This window comes from Sminthopsis crassicaudata, chromosome 3, assembly GCF_048593235.1.
Source record: "Sminthopsis crassicaudata isolate SCR6 chromosome 3, ASM4859323v1, whole genome shotgun sequence".
Lineage (NCBI taxonomy): Eukaryota > Metazoa > Chordata > Mammalia > Dasyuromorphia > Dasyuridae > Sminthopsis > Sminthopsis crassicaudata.
In genome coordinates this window covers 143,781,156-143,802,992 of record NC_133619.1, presented here as the reverse complement: position 1 = coordinate 143,802,992, position 21,837 = coordinate 143,781,156, and the positions used below count along the sequence as shown (strand labels likewise).

At 32.2% G+C, this 21,837-nt stretch overlaps 1 protein-coding gene across 5 annotated transcripts in view; it reads right to left on the bottom strand.

The window, feature by feature from the left end:
* The window catches only part of GPC5 (glypican 5), a 1,091,572-nt gene that overhangs the window by 703,657 nt on the left and 366,078 nt on the right, over nucleotides 1-21,837 (bottom strand). For all 5 annotated transcript variants that reach the window (XM_074299351.1, XM_074299350.1, XM_074299349.1 and 2 more), the window contains exon 3: nucleotides 16,070-16,764. In XM_074299351.1, the coding sequence (XP_074155452.1) occupies nucleotides 16,070-16,764 (695 nt within the window). The remainder of the gene's footprint in view (nucleotides 1-16,069; nucleotides 16,765-21,837) is intronic.

Sequence of the window (21,837 nt, the reverse complement as noted above, 5' to 3'; positions counted from 1 at the left end):
TTATTGTATTTATGACTTTATTATGACTTCTAACTGTATATTTCTCAAAAAGGCTCTGTCCAGGCCCTCCTCTCTTCTCTCTTCATTTACTTTGTTAGTGAGCTCATCAGCTTCTATGTGTATAATTATCATCTCTGTGCAGGTTACAAACAGATCTACATATCAAGATATTCCCTTGAGCTCTAGTTCCATATCAACAGCTGCCTCCTAGACATTTCAAACTAAATGTTCAAAAGTTCTTTTATTATCCACCTGTTCAAAAGAGAACTCATTTACTTTTCTCTAAGATCTTCTTTCGCTCCACTGGTTTTCTCCATTTCCTCATGGGCAACACTATTTTTCCTATCCCCTAGATTCAGAATATCTGTGTTCTCTGTGTTCTTTTTTCTTTATCCACCTCTCCAATCAGTTATCTGCCATTTCTAACTCTATAACATCTCTTTTAGATGATGTTATAGATCATCATAACAGGGGCGTGCTGAGTGTTTTAAGTCACCTCTCTTGGATGGAAAATACATATGTAACACATTTGTTTAGTATATTTAATAACATTTTCTCTATCATTTTCTCAAATCTAGACAATCAAAAAAAAACACCCAATAAACAAAGTTCTACTATATAGCATATGTCAATAACTAAAGGTATAAATACTCTACTGCAAATGTAAAAATAAAGTCTCACAACTGGCTTCAGCAAACCATTGCTTATGTCTAATCTCTTATCTCTGTTCACACAGCCATTATCTTAATCCATGACTTCATCTTTTCTTGTTTAAGTGTAGTGTAGTGACCTCCTAATTGGTCTTCCTGCATCAAAGATCTCTCCATTACAATCCAACTCCTACACCTTTGCCTAGTGATTTCTTATAAGGATGATTTGATTATGCAAAATAAAAGCAACATTGGCTTAGAGTGAAAACTTATTGGCAAAACATTCCAAGAGAGGATGGCAGATGGTAAGCAATGCTATCTCACAAAACAGTTTAAAGCTGCAGAAAGGTAAAACAATGTGAAAAAAAGTTTGGTTTGAAATTTACATAAGCCAGATCAAGAGAGAATTTATAGACAAAATGTATATGGAAAAATTATCAGATTTGCCCTCAATTTGATAGCAATCTATTCTCATCATTGATGAAAATAGAAGCATATTGTTTCTGTTGTAATATATGAAACCACACTTTTCTTGGGTTGATATGGTCATTGAAATCACTCATCATGAACTCCCTCTTTTCCCCTCTTCTTTATCACAAATCCTCTTAAAACATTCTTCCATACTACTTTCTTTTACTGCAGTCTCTGATAATTCAATGACCCTTTTCCTAGTCAAGGATAACCTACTTGTTTATTCACTGCTTACTTCAGTGGGGGTCAACTGGTTTCTCACCTTCACCAGGTCTTCGGATGTCTCGGCTCTGATTATCCCAATCAGAGAGCTACCTCTTTAGAGGTTCCACCACAGAGCACCCGAGTCACTCAAGTATGCAACAACAGGTCTTTATTCTAACTCTTTACATAGTATTCTCTAACATTCCCTCTAGCCTTCCCTCCAGAGTTCCTATCTTTCTTCCTCAGAGTTACCTCAAGTTCCTTCCAGTTCCCTCGAGGTCCCTCCTCCACCTTCTGCAACCTCCTTTTTATAGTCCCCTGGTCACATGACAGAGTGCATGATCAGCAAGAATGAGGAGGCTTTTCCTCCTTAATGAAGCTTACTCAATACCTTAATGTCCTGTTATCAAGCTCAGGCAGAATAAGCCTACAAGTGCCTCTTACACTCTGCCCTTGAGATCTGCCCCTGACTGCAACAACATAATCTAAGACTCAATTGTTCTTACTTATCCAAAGGGGAAAAAAATTCTATTTCTGAAACATTAGTCCTTATTTGTAAGGTACTGGTATCTTCTGGTATTCTTAAAGAAGAGTGACATGTGACCTGGCTTTCACACGTGCCTGAATGCTAATTGGCTAGGGTACAAGTGCCTAGCTTTTACATAGTCTTTTCTATAGTACTTTTCTACACTAATGATTAATCTCTGAGGCCATGCAGCCTTTGTACATATTCAAGAAACTTAGTGGACTTAGATATAAATAGGAGTAAAAGCCTATAAAAGATTGGTTCTCATAATTAACCTAGATATGAAATATAATGAATAACCTCAGGAGATGTCAGTTATCTCAGAATCAACTTGAATGCAAATAGATATCATCAGAATAATCTTGACTGAAGCAACTGTTATCTTAGTGAGTGGGCAGCTGTTAAAAGTAACCCAAGAAGGGAGAAAAAGATGAGATACAATATTGTGCAAAAGTTACAATAAAAAAAGAAAGTAAATCTGTTGAATAGTAAATCTGTTGACAAGCAAATAGATGAAGAGTCAACCAGCTAGAATAGAATATCATTGACTTTTCTTGCAAGAAGAAAAAAAAATACATCATAACTACACATTACTTGTTTTTTTCTAATTAGAAAAGTAGAACCCCAAAGTGGAGTTGCCTTTGAGTTTTCAGTGTATAAGAAATAATAACAAGAATGAGAACAATCCTGTCTGGATTAATCATTTAGTTTTATTCTATAGGAAGAAATTAATCATCAGTAGCTCCTCAAATAGAAGAGTCACAGTTGCTGAAATAATTAACTAGATGTTTAAAAAAAGTGCCACTCAGAGAAAAAAATCTTACATGAATAAATAGAATTAGCATTTCAGAAGATGAAATCAGGAACAAATTTAAAGGTGAACTTGGATCAAACATACACTAAAGAATTCATATGGGGCAAGGGGACAACAATTTTGAAATCATTAAAGCTTCCATTTTTTTAGATACCTGAACCAGAAAACACCAAATAAATTGCAAGAAAATGATATATAACATTAAAAATAAAACACAAACCTCAATCCTTTTATAACACATAGACAATATTTCTAGTCCCCTGGCACTTTATTCCCTTCCTTCCATTTTCTTATCCAATGATACCAGCCTCTTTGTTGTTCCTTTCAGAAGATACCCCATCTGATTCCATACATTTTCCTTGACTGCTCCTCATTCTTACAATGCTTTCTCTCTTTTTCTCTGCCTTCTGGTTTCCCATCTTCCCTCAAGTCACAGCTAAAATCTACCTTCTGTAAGAAGCCTTTCCCAGTTCCCTTTGATTTTAGTGCTTTCTCTCTAGTGCTTCCATCTATCCTGTATTTATCATTCATGTACATAGGTAGAAATCTAATAATATATGCTTATTATTTCAGCAGCTGTTAAATGTTTATAGTGTTGAACCATAGCTATCTCTGATGAAGCATGAGAAAGGCATAAGCATATTTTTATATGATTTTCCCTTCTAAAATGTATTGATGTCTTTTGTTTTGAAAATCGCCTTTATCTCTGAATTTATGCCATTCTTTGTCATAAAGAGTTAAAATCGTTGAACCAAGCTATCTATAAATTATGTTTGACCATGTTTGTATGTGCACATATATGTGTGTATAAAAAAATCTCATACCCATAAATTCCCACTTATAGTTGTTATACTTTCACAACTGCTGAAAGCTATAGATAAGATACTGATGTGTGTATCATGACAAAAAGAAAACAAGTTTCTGAAAAAGTCAAGCAAAACATACTTTTTGGAAGTTGAATTGGAGTTGGAAATAGATTTATTTCCAACTAAAATTTCCTTAAGCACAATTTAATAGATGCAATCACAGAAATAATTTTGTCAATAATCCTCTGATTATCAACCTAAAGCAAGGCTCAAAATATATTGTAAATATGCTCATCAAAGATATTAACTACTGAAAGATAATATACAATAGTGGAAAATGTATAATCAGAAAAAATCAGTTCACATTCTTAGTCTGCCACTTTCTGCCTGTGTCATCTTAGGGAAATAATTCTTCTTTGAGGCTCAATTTCCTCATCTATAAAATGTGTTTTTATCTTTAAAATTAGATATGCTTTAAGGACTCTGTGAAGTTGTCAAACTTGGCTGGCTGTAACACCCAAGGAACCCATACCAGATTAAAATGTAATTTTGAAATATCTGACTAAATAAAAATACAATAAATCATAAATAATAGCATACTTTAAAACTAATTCTATATGTAACCAGAAGTGATCTTTATGGATTTGCATCTATTTGAATTTGACTCTATTGCCTTACAATTCTAAATCTAGAATTGGGTCCTTTCTGCTGCATACAATTCACAGATCTCTCGAATGATGGTTAGGTCCTCCAGAAGCTCTTATTAAAGGATGACATTGTACTGAAGGCATCAAGCCAAGAATACTAGCAATCCACATAGGAAAAACAAATAAAAGATGAAGAATTCTTGTTACTCATATCAACATGTTCAACACAAGATGCTCAAACATAGCTGGCCCTACCATGCATGTATCTTGGACAAGCACTGAAATTGACAGTGAGCTAGAAGTACAGAGCATGTTAGATTATTCTTGGAAATGATATAGCGATTGGAATAATACTAAGGTAATCAAAACACCATCTTTTTATATATCAAAATTCTATTAGTACTACTACTATTTGTCATAGAATACCACAAACTCAGAAGAATCATATGGAAAAGGAGAGACACATTATATTAAATGGGTTACAGCCTGAAAACAATATGCTTTAAATGCAAGAAGTGGTTTAAGATCTTCAGAAGAGGTCAGTCACACATGAGCAAATGAAAATTAATAATGAGTTCTGGTATCCATATAATTTTAAAAGTTTTAAAGAAAGCATGTTAAGATGTTGAGTAATAAGTTTTGTTTTTATTTTATTTTAATTTTTTTAATAGAACATGAACAAAGATCACCCTGAAAGAGAAAGTGTGGGTGGGGTCCAATGTATATTATCACATAATGGAATTAAATCGATTCCTTGGGCTGAAATAAAAAAACATATCTTCTATTTTCAAAAATTGATAGTTTCTAAGTGGAAAATAAAAGCATATCTAAACTAGTTAGATTTAAATCCTTATAGAATATTAAAGTAGATTTACAAATTTTGACAAATTCTCTTGGTTAACATTCAGTTTTCCTACTCTTATGTAAAGGGAAAATGACTTAAAGGAAACTAGACTGAATATAAGTACATATTAAATCATAATTCAGTCAGTTGAAAGATCTCAGGGCAAAACCCAAATGTGTTATAGCTATTCATTATTCATTTTTCCCATAGCTCTGTATTCTGTCTCACCTAAGCTGTAATCAAGTGACTGGTAGCATCAATGTAGTTTATATAGTATCAAGATAGCTCAAGAACGTTAAAATTCAGGTTAAAAAAAAACCGACAAAATTCACCCAGAATATGACATAAGATGAAAGCTTTAAATCTGAAAATTAAAAGCCATCTAATTATAATAAATTTATTTTATTGAAAAGAATTTAAGCATTAGAGAGGTGCTCTGATTTGCCAAGGACCACATAAGTGGTAAGTAGCTGAACAGAGATTATTACTGTTTTTTCTTTCTACTACATCAAACTGTTTCATTCAATATAATTAGTTTTGTCTTCCTATAATGAGACATACTTGTTGATTTACTATAGGCAGCAGGGTGGAACAGTGAAGCTAGCACAGGGGGATTTAAGATAATCTGAGTTCAAATCATGCCTTGTACAACTTGGGCAAGCCATAACACTGAAGAAACTAAAACTTTAAGTTTCTTCTGCTGTAAAATAGAGATAATACTATCTCATGGCATTTATTATGAAAATGAAATGATGACTAAAAATATCATCTGAAAATCCTATATAAATATGAGATATTGTTTTCAACCAAAAAAATTCAATTAAAAGCAACTTTTTAAAAAGTGACTTATAAATTTTTAAAAAGTATTTTCATAGTCACTTTAAATTGTAAAAAAGTTCAACTTCAAAATATTTACTTTTTAAATCTTCCTTATTTACAGGCTACATAAACTTTAAAAATATGTTAACTCCATCTTGTTTTTGGCAATCGAAAAGATTGTTAAGAGTATATCTATCTTGTCTGTCTCTCCTCTCTCCCTCTCTTTCTCTCTCTCTCTCTGTGTGTGTGTGTGTGTGTGTATCTCTATATCTGTCTCTGTTTCTCTCTCTCCCAGCTTTGTCCTATCTCCGCCCCCACCCCACCCCATATCTGTTCGGCTCTCTCTTTTCTCTCTCTCTCTCTCTCTCTCTCTCTCTCTCTCTCTCTCTCTCTCTCTCTCTCTCTCTCTCTCTCTCTCTCTCTCTCTCTCTCTCCTTCCCTCTCTTTTCTCTCTCCCTCCTTTTCCCTCTTCCTCTTCCTCTTCCCTCCTCCCCTCTTTACCCTCTTTTTCTGTGTGTGATGGATAAATCCCTTTGAAAGTATGATGAAGTTTTATTATTTTTTATGGGAAAAATACATAAGATTACAAAGGAAACCTACTATAATTAAAATTATCAAAATATATAAAAAATACAAGGTCATTGGACTTCACTTTAAGAACCTTCTCATTTAAAGGATTCAAATTCAATATCCACAACAACAACAAAGGGAGGGGAGGGACAGAAGAAGGGACAGAGGAAGAGGCAAAAGGAAGGAAAGGAAGACAGGGAGGGAGGAAGGGAGAGAGGGAAGGAGGAAAGGCGGGAATGAGGAAGGAGAGAGAGAGAGAGAAAAAAAAAAGAGAGTGAGGGAATTAGGGAGAGAAGTAGGTACAAAAGAAGAAGGAAAAGGAAAAAGGAAAGGGGAGGAAAATGAGATTTGGAGAATTATATAATTCTCAATCTATTTCCAAATGAATGAGATTATATAATCTGAGTTCTTACAAAAGTAATGAAAAATTAGTTAAACAAAGGTTAGACAGAGATAAAAACAGATTTTGTTTCTTTAATGAAGTTAAACTGTCTTTTAAGCCACACATTTAAAACCTTTGCTCAAAGTCTTTTTTTTTTTTTTTTTTTTTTCCTTTTGGCACTCATCTACAGACATCAACATCAATAACAATAAAGCATTTTCAGGGTCACATAAAGGTTAGTGCGGATGAATGCTTCTTAAAATGTTTGATTCAGTAGCCATGCACCCTACGGCTCTAAGGAAGTTGTACAGGCAAGCCTAGAGTTATTAGTGCATTTAATTAATTTCAAGCAAACTCATGAAAATATTTTCAGATATTTTTCTTGGTTAATATGATTATGAGAGAGATTCTCAGCCTCTCGTATATGAATATTAAAGGATATTTTTCTATAATCTAATTTGTAAATACAATAGTTAATTACTAGTATTATGTTGACATAACCGATATAACAGGACTCTTTCAACTCTCAGAAGCTGAATCATGGAAAACAAAATTCATAAAACTTTGCACCCAATAAATAATTGAAGACAGCTTGATATTTAATAAAAAAATTATAATAGGGTTCAATGATCAGTTTTCAATCATTAACCATAGAATTACTATTTTTACATGGAGACAGGACCCCTGATTTTACTACTGTAGGGAACTTCTAAGTGAGAAAACTATCACTACAAATATGCACCATCTCTGTAGTTTTCATTTTTAAATAATGTCAAATTCAAATAGAAATGAAGGTAACTGCATTATACATCAGGTTCTCTCTGGATCACATATCAACAGATTTAAAAGGTAAAGTTTTATTCTATTGTTTTTCTTTTTGTTAAATAATCTTCAATTATATTTTAATGGGCTTCAAGTTAAACTACAGAGTGCTACGTGAGGTGCTATGTGTTTGGCACTTTGGGTTTAGAACACTTAGGAACTGAGTGTTTTGCCCAAGGTCACAAAGAGTCAGTTTATATCAGAATCAAGACTTGAATCCAAGTCTTCTTATCTTCAAAGCCTCTTCTATAATCATATTGCCATGGTGCCATTTTATTTGCATAGCTATCTTTCACATTCACACATTTGCAATACAGCCTTCTCTGAAAGTATAAATTTTGCATTTATTTTACTATCTAATCTTAAAAAATATAAACAATTACTTTTCAGGGGGATTATATTTTATAATTCATGCATATTGCTTATTTTCATGTGACAGCCCCCAGGTACCCAAGCCTTGGACTTTGATCTGAGAAAAAGGAAATGTAGTCAAACCAGTCAGACTATCTTATAGTAATATGGAATTAAGGTAGTAAGTGGCTGGAATTAAACATATAGTAACTATCACTGAAAGTCATTTAAAAAAAGAAAATTTCCAAATGCATTGAAATAGGCATCAATACAATGGAAAGAAGAGAACTGATGCAATTATCCAGATAATTTAGGCAAAAATCTCTGCCATTCAAGAACTCTCACATTATATATTCAGGTAAGTGTGAGACTTGATTTTACCATGTAATTGCTCTAGTGTTGTATTTCAATTTCTGTAGGAAGAACTAAAGACTCCTGGGAATTTATAATAATTTAGCCTACCATCTCTCTGCTCTTCACATGTGGATATGTGTGTGTAGGGGATTTGATCAGATATTAGTCTCTTTAGTGCCATTAGGGTACAACAATCTGTGGTATTCAGCTTTTATGCTCAACTTCAGGAGGTTTTATAAATTAGATTACACAGCATTTCCAAAGCAATTTAGATGCCACACACTGAATAGAGGTTAGAAAAATGGTATGCATCTACACCAAAATGTTCATGGGACAAATTAACTGTGACTACTTACAGTGGAAATTGTGCTCTTGCTGCTATTAACATTTTCTAGAGTTTTTAATTTCTCAAAGAAACTTTTGATAAATTCCTGAGAAACACTGTTAAACTCAGCTTTCTTAAAAAGACTTCAAGTCTCACCTTTGACATTACATAGTGAGACAGAGAGGAACATTTTTCTATTAAAGCATTAGCATTAGCAAAGCTGTTAATACCTATGCCTTTGCTAATGAGTCTTCCTTGAAAGGATTAAGCTATTATGCCTTAAAAAATAGTCACATTAGATTTTGCTTCTTTTAAGCAAATGGAGCTTTATTATATAATCACATATTAATTTGGAAAATAAATAATTTGATTTATAAATATATGGCATGCCTACCAGCAGTGTAGACATAGGCCTGGAGTTAGAAAGATCTTAGTTCAAATACTGCCTCAAATACTAACTAGCTGTGTGACCCGATTCAAATCCTTTAACCTCTCTGAGAGCCAGATTCCTCCTTTGTAAAATGAGAATTATAATAGAACTTAGCTTATAAAGTTTTTGTGAAAATCAATAAAATACACTCATATTGTTTACAAAACTTAATGCATTATATAAATTCTAACCATTAGTATTACTTATATGTAGATATATATATATATTTATATGTATAGAAATATATATAAAATATCATTTAAGCCTGAGTTAAGTATTATTGTCATTTCAATTTTATAGATGAAAATGCTGGTGCTCAGAGAGTTTAAAATTGGTAAATAGCCAATAAGTATTAGACTGTAATTCAAATACACCCTTTTCAACCCCAAATACAAGCATTCAACAATCTCTCCAAAGTCCATATTTATTTTTTCTCCAGAAAAGGGTTGCATATTAAATTGTATTGAATTATCACTGTACTTTAAACACATTTCATGAAGAAAAAGCAATAATTATTTTTCTAATATTGTTATATGTTTCTATTATTGTTGACTTTTTCATTATTAAATGATAGATGCTCAGTAAATATAAGGAAGCATAATTTAAACAGCAGTACAATCAGTTGTGGTATAAAATTTGTTTTGAAAACAGAAATTTGTCCTAACTCATATAATAAGTTAGGGAAATTATTTTAGCATACAGCAAATTTTGGGTTTTCTTATGCACAATTTCATCTGCCACTTCACAAAAAAATCTCAAAGAACAATTCTTTCTATGCTCACATCCACAGGTAAATTTATGATTTTTGTCAAGGTAAAGTGCTAAATCTGTTTATATCTCCTGCTGCAATAGAAACAATGGACTGCAAAGATTTAGTCTGTTCCTATCTCCAAGCCCAGGACCCAGCTCTGGAATTTTGGCCCACCAAGGTTTCCCCAAATAAGCCAGTCCACCTCCTGTTATAATTAGTACACGAACCAGAATTCAAGGAACCAAACACCATCACTATGTATTTTTGCATTCATGTACTTAATCATTTAACATATGAGACTTTATTAGTTTCTATCATTTTTCACTGTCACTAATGAATTTCTTGACTATTATTCTCCTGACCCTATAATTCTTACACAACTTGCTCCTTTTATTGAGATTCTGCATATATATAAAACACAAAGATTTTTTTAAGTGCACCTAAGTCATGTTATAGCAAAACTTATTATACTGGGTTTAGAATCAGAAGACTTAGGTTTAATTTCTATCCTTCTACCTAACAACCATTGTGTCGTTAGGCAATTCAAGGGCCTCAATATCTTTATGTTAAATGGCAGAGAAAGAGTGAACCTGTAAAGCCCCTTCTAGACTTAAATCCTATGGTCTAGGCTCTGCTTAAATAAGAAATAAAGCAAATCCAAATATCAACATAATCATATAATCAAGTGATAGAGTCAACATGAAAGTTATGATTAATTTTAAATAAATTAAATAAAATTGACATTAGTCAAGGTGTTTATGATTTTTTCAGGAGGGATATTTGTTGAATTGTACCCCTCAGATCTCATTCATCTTAGTCAGAGATATGCAAATCTCTCTATCTAGAGTTCAATCCTTCTAGATTCCTCTATGGATTTTTGAAAGTGTGTATCCATATATATGTATATACACAAACATGTATATGTATGTATGTACATACACACACATACACACACAATGAAAAAGACTTGGTAGTCCTAAATCTAAATCCTCTATGAATTTTTGAAAGTACATAAATATATATAGATACACACACACACACACACACACACACACACACACACACACATATATATATATATATATATATATATATATATATATATATATATATATATATATGTATGCATATGTATACACATACATATACACACATCCATAATGGAAAATACTTGGTAGTCCTAGACCTGAAAAGATTGCTTTGAGGGCGTGGAAAAAGTAATTATTTGCTGACACTCATCATTTATTTGCGTTTTCTAAATTCATTGATGTGTAAACTGCTTATCAAAGCTTGATAATCACTTTATAAATCACTCAAGACTGGCAGAAATAAATATTAATGAGTTAATTTGCAGGGAATTCAGAACTATTTCTTCCTACTCTTATTCTCATGGTGGAAGGCCTTCATTCATTATTTCATCAGAAAGAATGTACAATTTATTGGCTATAATACTTTTTTTCCCTCAAGATAATCCTAAAACTATGTATTACATTACTCAAACTGTACTCAAGAAGAAAGGCTCCTTGGAGCAAAGAATATTTCCTCTTAAAAACTATTACAGAATGAAGAGCTTAAGTAAAAAAAAAAATATCACGTTTGTAAACCTAGTCATAAAAAGGAAACTTTAACCTTGAGCGACTTAGCAAATGGAGTGTGCAGTCTATTGAATAGAACATTCTTCATCTCATGAAAAGGAAAAATACAAAGCCAGCTGCTTAGATTGATTTTAGAAACATTGGGATGGTGTTCAAATTCATCTCTTCCTCTCTTCACTGTACAACCATAAAATATTAGATCCAGAGGAAATAATTAAGAGATAATATTTACTTTTTTCATTCTGTGCAATAAGAAAATGGAGGTCTGGATAAATTTGCCCAAGAAAAAGTTTTGGATTTAAAATCAGATAAACAGAATTCAAATCTTTGCTTTTCCACTTAATAGCTAAATGACTTTGACCTGGGTCTCAATTTCCTCCTTTATAAAATAAAGGTAATGGAATAGATGATTTAAAGACCCATTCCAGTTCTAAATTTATGATTCCACAAGCTAAAATGTGTATCTTTTCTTGAATGACATAGTAACAAAGATAGGATTCAGACTTTATGTTATTTCTATGTCTAATGTTATTTCTGATCAGCACCAGTAGTGGTAATATATTAAGGAGAGTAATAATTGTAAAAAAAAAATTATAAAAATAGTGAAATAAAGTTTTGGTTATACTTCAATTGACCTGAACAAATCAAATCAGATATCTATCACAGGTTACAAAGGGATACTACTTTATTTATGTGAAAATACTTTCACATGCTCAAACAAATTCAAAGTCACAAATGAATGGACAATTTGGTTTGGGTAAATATAGTCTTTCAGGAAAAAGTTCAGTTCACAGAAAATGGAGGAATTCAATCTTTTAGAATTCAGGGGATATTGGGCAGGAATGGGGAGCAGAAAGGAATTTGGTGGCTCAGAGGGAGGAATTAAGGAGGAGCCAGATGAATCTACCTGGCTGACCAAGTACCAGACCTTTCTAAAGATATGTTCATCATGACCTCAAAAGTTGTTTAAACTAGGTAATCTTAGATGCTGAAGGGATAGACAATGGCAGCTGATAAAGAGTGCCTTACTACTGCCTTTGGGATTTCTACTCTCTGTGACCAAAAAAGAACAAGTTAAATCATTTTTCCAAAGAATGGGCCTTGAAAAACTTTAATATAGTTAACATTATTATTTTCCTTCTGATATTCTTCTCTACATTTGTTTTTTAAACATCTTTATCTATTCGTTCCTATATTCTTCAATAGATTACTCATACTATCAATCACGTTGAAGTACAAGTATTTGTAGAGATCAAAGTAAAATGGGCTCAAACTCAGGACAATTTTGGTAACTGGGATAACTGAAAATTGTTTTATTGGAATTCTCAAGTGTTCCCTTTAAGTAGGGGGGAATGTTGAGCCTTGAATTTTCTTTCCTCAATATGTCTACTATGTTCTCAATTCTTGATGTATGTGGCTGTGCTTATGGCCAATTTCTATTGCTTACCAGGGGACAAAAGGAATGTCCGAATCCTCCAGTCCTCTAAAGCTCATGGATTTATCCTCTGGCTAAGCTTAGAAAGGGTTTTGAGGAACAGAACAAAACTAAAGATGAGTTTTCTCCTTTCTTAACCAATCCTTCATTCACTTCCTAGAGGATTTTTGTTTTGTTTTGTTTTGTTTTGTTTTTTTTAACCACTAAGCTCCAAAATGCTGGATTCTTTGATTGTGAACTTGCATCCTGGTTTTATGAAAACCTCATAGGGCATGACCAAATCCCTCAACCAATTTAAACAGACTCCCTGTCACATCCAGTTTTAATGCCTTGATTGAATGGATATTCCCAGGCCTTGTTCATACTCACTTTATACATCTGATTGATTGATTCAAAAATTTCCCCCACAAAGGTGTCAGGATATACTTTTGTAACTGTTAATTCAAGTAGAATAGGTTAGTTTTATTGATTGCCTCAATTGACTGCAATATTTAAACTGATATAACTGGTAGAAGTAAAGCTGCAATTCTTTTATGTATAAAATAGTGTGCATGGCTGATTCAATCACCAAATAGATTTTTGGAGCATGTACAAACATTCTGTAGGTGATTTAGTTCTACTAACTCTGTGGTGGACAAACTCAGACTTCTGACTGGCTTCAGTGCCAGAAATGGAACACAATCAAAAGTAGCTAACTGCTCAAAACAAAAATTTTTGTCTTTCCTGTTTGACATCTCATGTGCAGTTTTAAGTCTATAAATAAGGAGAAGTCTTGAACTATTCTCATATAGTCTAACATGTGATCCATGTATATGGGCTTCTATTATATCCCTGTTTGGGTTTATTCTTACACTCTTTTAGATGAAAGATGTATTTCTCTACAACCTTCTACAACTTTGATAGATTGAAATGCAGGAACCATACACCAAATTTTGTGGCTTGCCAACATGCTAAGGTCCCACCATGGACCAATGACAACCAAAAGGAGCTTTATTGATTAAGTTATAACACCATCTGTACTAAATTTGGAAAGAAATATGATGGGAGCAAGTGCATCCTAGAAATTACTTTAAATTCCAATCTGTTCTCCCCCAGATACTGAAAATATGTCCTAGGTATTAGGGAAAAATATTTGTAGCTTCTGCTTTTGTTATCTCTTCTCAGAAAACATCTCTTATTAAAATTTAATTGATTTTAGTTTATTAAGTGATATTGGGATATTATTCATTTGCTATTGATAATGGGGAAAATATACAGGAATGCTGAATCTTACAACATTAGGGAAATATACACCCATCTGACATGGGGTACCTCCAAAATCCTGTAAATGGGTAGTATTACCCAGATAGTTGACTTATTAGATGGGGAATTTAGATAATAATGCCCAGAACTTACATGAATTTCACTAATTATTGATGTGGGACTTCTTTCTGAATTAACTGTTTGTGTATAATCAAAATAATTGACTTTTTAAAGAGAGAGAAAATTAAAAATAAGGAAATATGGCATGCAATTAATAATTTCATAACTGGCACATGGAAACTGAACAAAATCAGTAAACAGAAAAAAAATAATCCAGAGAAACTTTAGTGAGAAATTTAATCAGAAACATTCTAAACCACGTGAGAATAAAACTAGAAAGACAGCAGACAAAAAAGAAAAAATGTTGAGGTTTTTATTTAAAAAAACTTTTTTTCTTCAAAGATGATATTACAATAAAGACACAAAGTGGTAGCAAATAGCTTGTGGCAAAACACCAATTTAGAATAGGATAGCAAAATGAGTATTAAATGCTTATTATAGAGCTGTATGACAAAAGAGTAAATAGACCTAGTATACAGCAAAAATGCAGATAAGAGATAGATAAAACATATGCTCTAACAATATCTCCCCAATATCAATAGATTTATAGTATTAACTTGTACAAATATGACAACATTTGTGAGAAGACATGAACAGGAGTCTTATAGGACGGGAAGGTATATCTAGGTTAAAATAATTATCATTGGTGATAATATTCATAGTTATGAGCTCTCAGATCCACAAAAATACGAAAAGAAATGCACTTTTACTATTATTGAGATTTAAAATGAAAATTTTAAATAGTCTATATAAGGGAGAAAAAAAAGTAAAGGGAACTAGATTCATCTAATTATTTAAGAGACAGTGAGTGATAATTCAATGTCAGATGTATTCTATCATTGTGTCAGTATGACTAAGTAGTTATTGGAAATACACAGAGAAAAGGACAATAGGCTTGGGGTTCTTCTTGAAAAAAAGGTTTAAGCTAAACATCAGTATAATCTTCATATTAAAGGACACAAGACATTTAAACAAAAAAAAAGAGGCAGCTGCTTTTATTGGAAAGTTTAAGAATATGGTCTTGCACAAAACAGGGAAGGTGAGCTAAATAAATTAGTAAACATTATAGTTTTATGATTCTGTATCAAAGGAGTCTTCAAGTAGTCTTTTAATGAAAGATTTTGAGACTTTGCATAATCTTAGGGCGAAGAGAATTACAAGTATTAACACAATGAAACATTTTGAAGATATTATGACAAATGTGTCTGAAAATTCATAAAACATCCCAAGATGATTTAATAGAATCATCATAGAAATACATTTTCTATTTTTTTTTAGACTGAATGCTTTTGGAATTAATTTCAGATCAATTTAACAACATAAAGTGAGCTATTAAGTTACTAGTGTATTACTTAAATGTCTCCTCCTTAAAACAATCTAAACTAACAAATGATTTTTTCATGGATGATTACTCTAATTTTTTCTATCGAAGTTCATCCATATATCTGTCTTATATCTGTCTTACATGTACACAGAAGTATTTAGGTCCATAAAAAAGAAGTCTTGAATGTGAACAGTGGAAAGAAAAAAGATTATAAATATCATGGTGTGAATCAAATACAAAAAAACTTTAAAAAATACATTTCCAATTTCCAGTATATTTTAAAATTGAAAACTGTTATAACAAAACCACTTAATTTTATTTTTAAAGTAAAGAAACATAATATTTAATCAGTAACTAGGATTTAATGATTTAAGGCCTTTAATCAAATAAAAAGTTTAAGTTTAAGATGATAATTTCAAAACTAATATGTGACAGACCTAAATGTCTAGTTTCTCAATTACTGTAGGTTTTTTGTTTGTTTTTGTTTTTGGTTTTGGTTTTGTTATTGTTATTTCTTGAGGAGCCAGTAGAACGTAGAGGAAGAATAAATTAGCATAGAAAATAAAAGAGTAGAAGCAGTTTCTTACCTGCTCAGATAATTTTTTTCCATTGATGTGAGCCTGCATAACAGCATCATTAACAAGTAAGTGGAAGTTCAGAAGTACATGCTCAATGTCATATGTCCCATGTATAGTATCAGAAAGTTCTTCCAGTGATTGAATATATCCCCGCCAATGGGGGTCAATTTCTGCCACATTTGCCAAACAGCCTCTTACAACATTAAGGCAGTACCCCATACATGGCTTACTTAAAGTCAGAGCCTGACAATGGGGACAGTATTGCATCTTCAGGAGTGCTTTGCTGCACTCTTTTGAAAACTGCAGATGATCAGTGGTATTGATGACTTCAATGCCTAAATTAAGAGCCTGAAGAAAAGTTCGGCTGGGTAACAATGATCTCCCCATCTGTCCCATTACAATTTTGGGAACATTTCCAAAGGGATTAATATCTCTCCTTGCCATTCGAATGCATTCTGAGTATTCCAAGGAAATATCAGTCACACCAGGGTTAATGAGATGATTGTAGACCAGAGGAAAAAGAGTGTCAAAGAATCTGTTAACAAATTCATCTGGACTGATGTCAGTGCCAAACACAAAGAGCCCTACATCTGTGAAGAGCTCCTGAACTGAGGCAGCAGCCTCTAAAGCCATGTTCCTATAAGTGTTGCAGAATAAAGTGCTTGTATAATTCTCTGCTTGCTTGATGAGAGTTTCAAAGGTCTCTGTAACAAGAAGGGAAAGTAGAGATAAGACATATGAATATTTAGTCAAATCATTAATCAATTAATAAAGTGTTTATTAAATAACTTACATGCTTTTACATGTTCAGTATCATACATGGAACTGAGAATCATCTCATTAGTTCAGTAGTTATTTCACAGCCCAATTAATTAAAGATGAAATATCACCAATCATTTAATTTCCTATCATGAAATCCATTATGTATAGGAGATGACTAAAGGTGGCATTAAATCTTTCACATAATGACTTTTTTATTATTTAACTGAGTTCTTTCATAATGAAAAGTAGCAGGATTATCTATATACAACTATTATATAGTAATATATAGTAGCAAAAATAAAGAACATGTTAAGCATAACATAATAATCTTCCACATAAATATTACAATGACTTTTAATAATTAAATTAATTAAAATAATTCATGAACTATTATTTTTCTTTTTTCCAAATATCTTTTAATTTGCAAGGTACTGCATTTACTTGATTCTTCTCTTCTCTTTCCTTCTAGCCAATGTAAGAATTATATTTTTCTATCCAGACAAAAATATTTGGGAGGCTAGGAAGTGGTGACATAGAACACAATCTGATTTTGGGGGTAAGGTGAGGAAATAGCAGAATAGATCCTGTGAGAGACAGCTATTATTATAAGACTCTGGAGTGCTTTCCCAGGGACAATTCTGTCACAGCGGTGCTGATGGAGGTAAGATGATGACAAGAAAAATGCTGGAAATATGAACAGTATAAGAATGAAGAACTCTTGCTTTTCTGAATATCAATAACCTGGGAACCTTTCTGTGCTAGTTATGACTGTGCTTCCTCTATTAATGAATACTTGAAACAGTTCCTTTTTCTATAGCTCAGGTAAGAAGATATGAAATAATATAAGTTAACTCTTTTCCCTAAAAGTATACAGTAACTACCATTTACATATTAATTGATAATTAAAGAGAATATAAGATTCTGTTTTTTTAAGCTCTCACTGAAATGGAATATTGCCTTGAATCATGACTTTTAAAAAGCTTTTTTTCCCCCTTAGGGATGTTCCATAGCCTTCATCAGCCTACCATAAGTTTCTATGACACACTAAAAAGGTTAAAAAAAAAAAAAAAGCTCTGCTTTTGGCGGATTTGAGGATTCTAGGTCTTCTAAATTGCATGCAGAGTTAATACCGTGAACTTCAAATATGGCATGGTAATCACTACCTTAAAATAAAAGATAGGCATTATCTGTCAAAACATTATTTGAGAAGATTAGAATTATTTTAAAGATTATGTTCATAATTATCCACTCAGTCACATTCAGTGGTTCAACACCCTCTTGTCAACACTTGAATAAAGGAAAAAACCTTCCTTCCCCAAAACTGTTTGGAAGTCTGAAACAATCAGATTCATTATGTGAATGTGTGTGTGTGTGTGTGTGTGTGTGTGTGTGTGTGTGTGTGTTTCAATGATTACAACTTCTGAAGATTATCACTATTGGGAACCTGATTTATCATTTTAGTAATCTGGGTGGTGCAAACTGTGTTTTTTCTCGCCCACTCTAAAAAATATCAAGCAAAAAAAAAAAATAATCATTCAAATATGGGCTACTCTCCCAGATACAGAGCATATCCTTTAAAATGAAAGATATTTGAAAGAAAAATAAGCTAATATACTTCAGTATTCCAAAGGAGCTATGAATTCACCAATTAGTATTTCCTCTACTTGTGTAGAAAACCTCACCTCATTCCAGTCATGTCTGTGTCCTAGAGAAATCTACGAGGGAACTATTCAATACACCAGTCCTTCTTCTAGTTTTTGTTTTTTTTTGTTGTTTCTGTTTTCTTGATTGTTTATTTTAACAAGGAAGTAACTTTTTTATTTTTAATTTGTATGTAAATTAGATGCTTAATAAATAGTCAAAGTAAGACTCAAACTTTTACTAAACATTATTTTATTAAACACCAAAACTAAACTTAAGTGTTGTATCTATTTTGTGGGACCTTCAGTTATCCTTTAGGGCACATTTCACTTTTTTTACATTACTTATTTATCAGTGGAATCCAGAACTTATGCAGCATTATTCTCTTTCATACAACCAACTCACAACTTTTCTGGCTATATTTTTCTTGGTGATATATGTTATCATGTTTCTTGTGTAAGGTTCTTGGATGGTAATATATTGCTATCTACTCTCTTCCACTCTTCATTTCTCCTTTACCCTTTGAGTAACACATAAGCAATGGTAAGGCACCCAAAGGACAATGATACATATGCCCTGAAAAATAGGGCATCTTGTGAACATTTCTAAATGTAAAGTAAATAAACTTCACACATATATGTACACACATAGATCATTATGTTAGATTAAAAGGAAACTAAGAAAGTGGGGGGAAATTGTGACAAAAAGCAAATATTGGGCATTTTGCTACCTGTCTCCTAACAAAGAGATAAAAAACTGAAGATATAAAATGGCATCAATGGCTTTGGACATAGTGGATGTGTTTTACTTGACTATGAATATGTGTTAGAGAATTTTCTTTTTCTGGCTGGGAAGTTACAATGGGGAGAAAATATAACTTTTATATTTTAAAAATAATGTAATAAAATCAAACAAATATTTCTTTCAGAAATATTTTTGCTATTGAACAGACCAATAGGATACTTCCTAGTCATGATGAAGTTTGGCCTAGATTGAAGGCCCATCCTAGATTCAAGGATACAAGTTAGAAGTTGGAGAAAATATTTAACTTTGTAATAACTATTCAAAATGGCAAATATCAAATCAGAGGGCTAGTATTTGAACCTTAGCTGAAGCTTTTATTAACTGTATAACCATGGTTAAGGCATGTAATCTATCAGCATTTTAATGTCCTTATCTTAAAAAAATATGATATAAACCAGATGAACTCTAAAGTTCTTTTCCCCCCTTAAATCAATAAGTCTATCACTTTGCAGGATTCTTTTTTTTTTTTTTACATTCTAGCTAGCATGCTGCTCTGTGTATGATCATATGTGTAAACATATGATGTACTGATGTACTGATCATATGTATAAAGTTAAAATGGTATGCTTAATATTGTTGAGAAAGTTAAAAGCTCTGTGAATAGAGCCAAAATTCTGGGTCTTACTTGTGCAAACATTCAAATCTCTATTGTTTCTGTTATAGTATGTGAGAATTGTTGGAAGGGACACTAGAGATCATCTACTCTAAACTTGACTCATACAAATGTAATGGGAACAATATTGTCAAAAACTTGATAACAAGATTCTGTATAAAACATTTCTAATACTGGGAAACTGCTTGGATAAAAATACTTAAAGTAATTCTTTTTATGGTGGCAAAAATTGGAAGGGTTGCCCCTCAATTGGGGAATGGTTGAACAAGTTATAGTACATGAATGTGATGGAACACTATTGTGCTATAAGAAATGATGAAGGGAATGATTTCAGAAAAACTTAGGAAGACTTCATGAATTGATATAAAATGAAGTATGCAGAACCTGGGGAACAATTTACACTCCTACTCATCTTCACTTCCCAATGCACCTGTTTAGGGGCACCTTATTTTCCCTCTGAATACCCCAACTTACCCTGAAATCAAGCTCTTAAATTTAAATAAAATTTAAATAAAATGAAGTCAGATGATGCCCATTTCCAGTGTGAAACTTAATAAACTGCAAAATCAATTGAAGCTTCTTCTAGCTCTTTTAGAGCAAAAGAACTTTCATCCTCATGGGGATCTTTCCATCATTTTAAAGGTAAAAGAGATGTCAATAGGAAATGTCTGTGAAAAAATATTGTAGTGACCATTTAAGCATTACATGAAAAGGAATTTTATGATTTTTCATTTTTTATTTGCTTTCTGATGGATGAAAATTATAAGATTCAAAATGTCTGTTACAATTCAAGGGTTCACTATATTAAAGGAGAGGTGATATACAAATAAAAGAATAAACCACAAAGAATATAGATAATCAATAGATTGTACAAGGTACTTCTCAACTGAAGAGAAGTTTTTCAGGTTGAACTAACAGGTCAGTGCCCTGCAAATCCACAGGGCATTCAACAAAGAATGTCAGCAAATGATTTATTACTCCATTGTCTTTTTGTAGACAGTTTATAACAAGAACTCAATTTCCCCCTCTGCATGGAAAAGCTTTGTTTTTTTTTTTTGTTTGTTTGTTTGTTTGTTTGTTTGTTTTTTTGTTTGTTTTTAATTAGTTATCTACTGTGATTTCTTCTTTTTATAATTAGAGTTAAATATTTAAATGAAAAAAAGTGTAATAATATTCTCTACTGTTGTTCTGAATTAAGGAATGATTCCTGAATCATTTTTAATAATACATGAGGCATCCTTATAATGTTGCAAGCCATATTTTCACTGAGCTTCCCCAAAACTGTTAAGATTAGAGTTTCCATTTTAGGTTTCTACCATATGAGCAACATTGGCCCCAAAGAATGTATAAATACTTTATTAATAATATGTAAATGTTTTCATAATCATGTGTAAATGCTTTCATAATCATACCCTACCTAGTTCCAGTCTCCCTGCTAACAGAATGACACTTGCAGACAAAGTATGAAGTAACTTTTCTCTCCATCTTTTTAAAGACTACACTGTGCAATTTATAATCTTACTCTTCAGGAATGAGTCATCTATGCAAAATAAATGGAGTAGAGGCAATTAATCTATGAGTCATCTCTATAACAAAGTGATCATTAATATAGCAATGATCGCATCCTGATAATCTGCCAGGATACCATTATGTGGTGAAACAATTTTTCATGTATGGTGTGGGGAAGGCCTGGTTTAGTCCCCCATATATCTACTCAGGCTCCCTTTTATGTTCATTCATTTAATGATAGTGACTTTTGGTAATTTTAGAGCATCAAAAAAACAGAAAAATTGTTTCTTTAACTACTGTGGCAAAAATAAGCCCTATCCCACAAATGTCTATAGATCAAACAATAAGTATTAACATCCAAGCTTCCCTAACTACTTCATGACTTAGAATAAGATAAGACCATTTGAAAAGGAATTTTCCTTATGTTCCTAAGATTAACAATTACAAA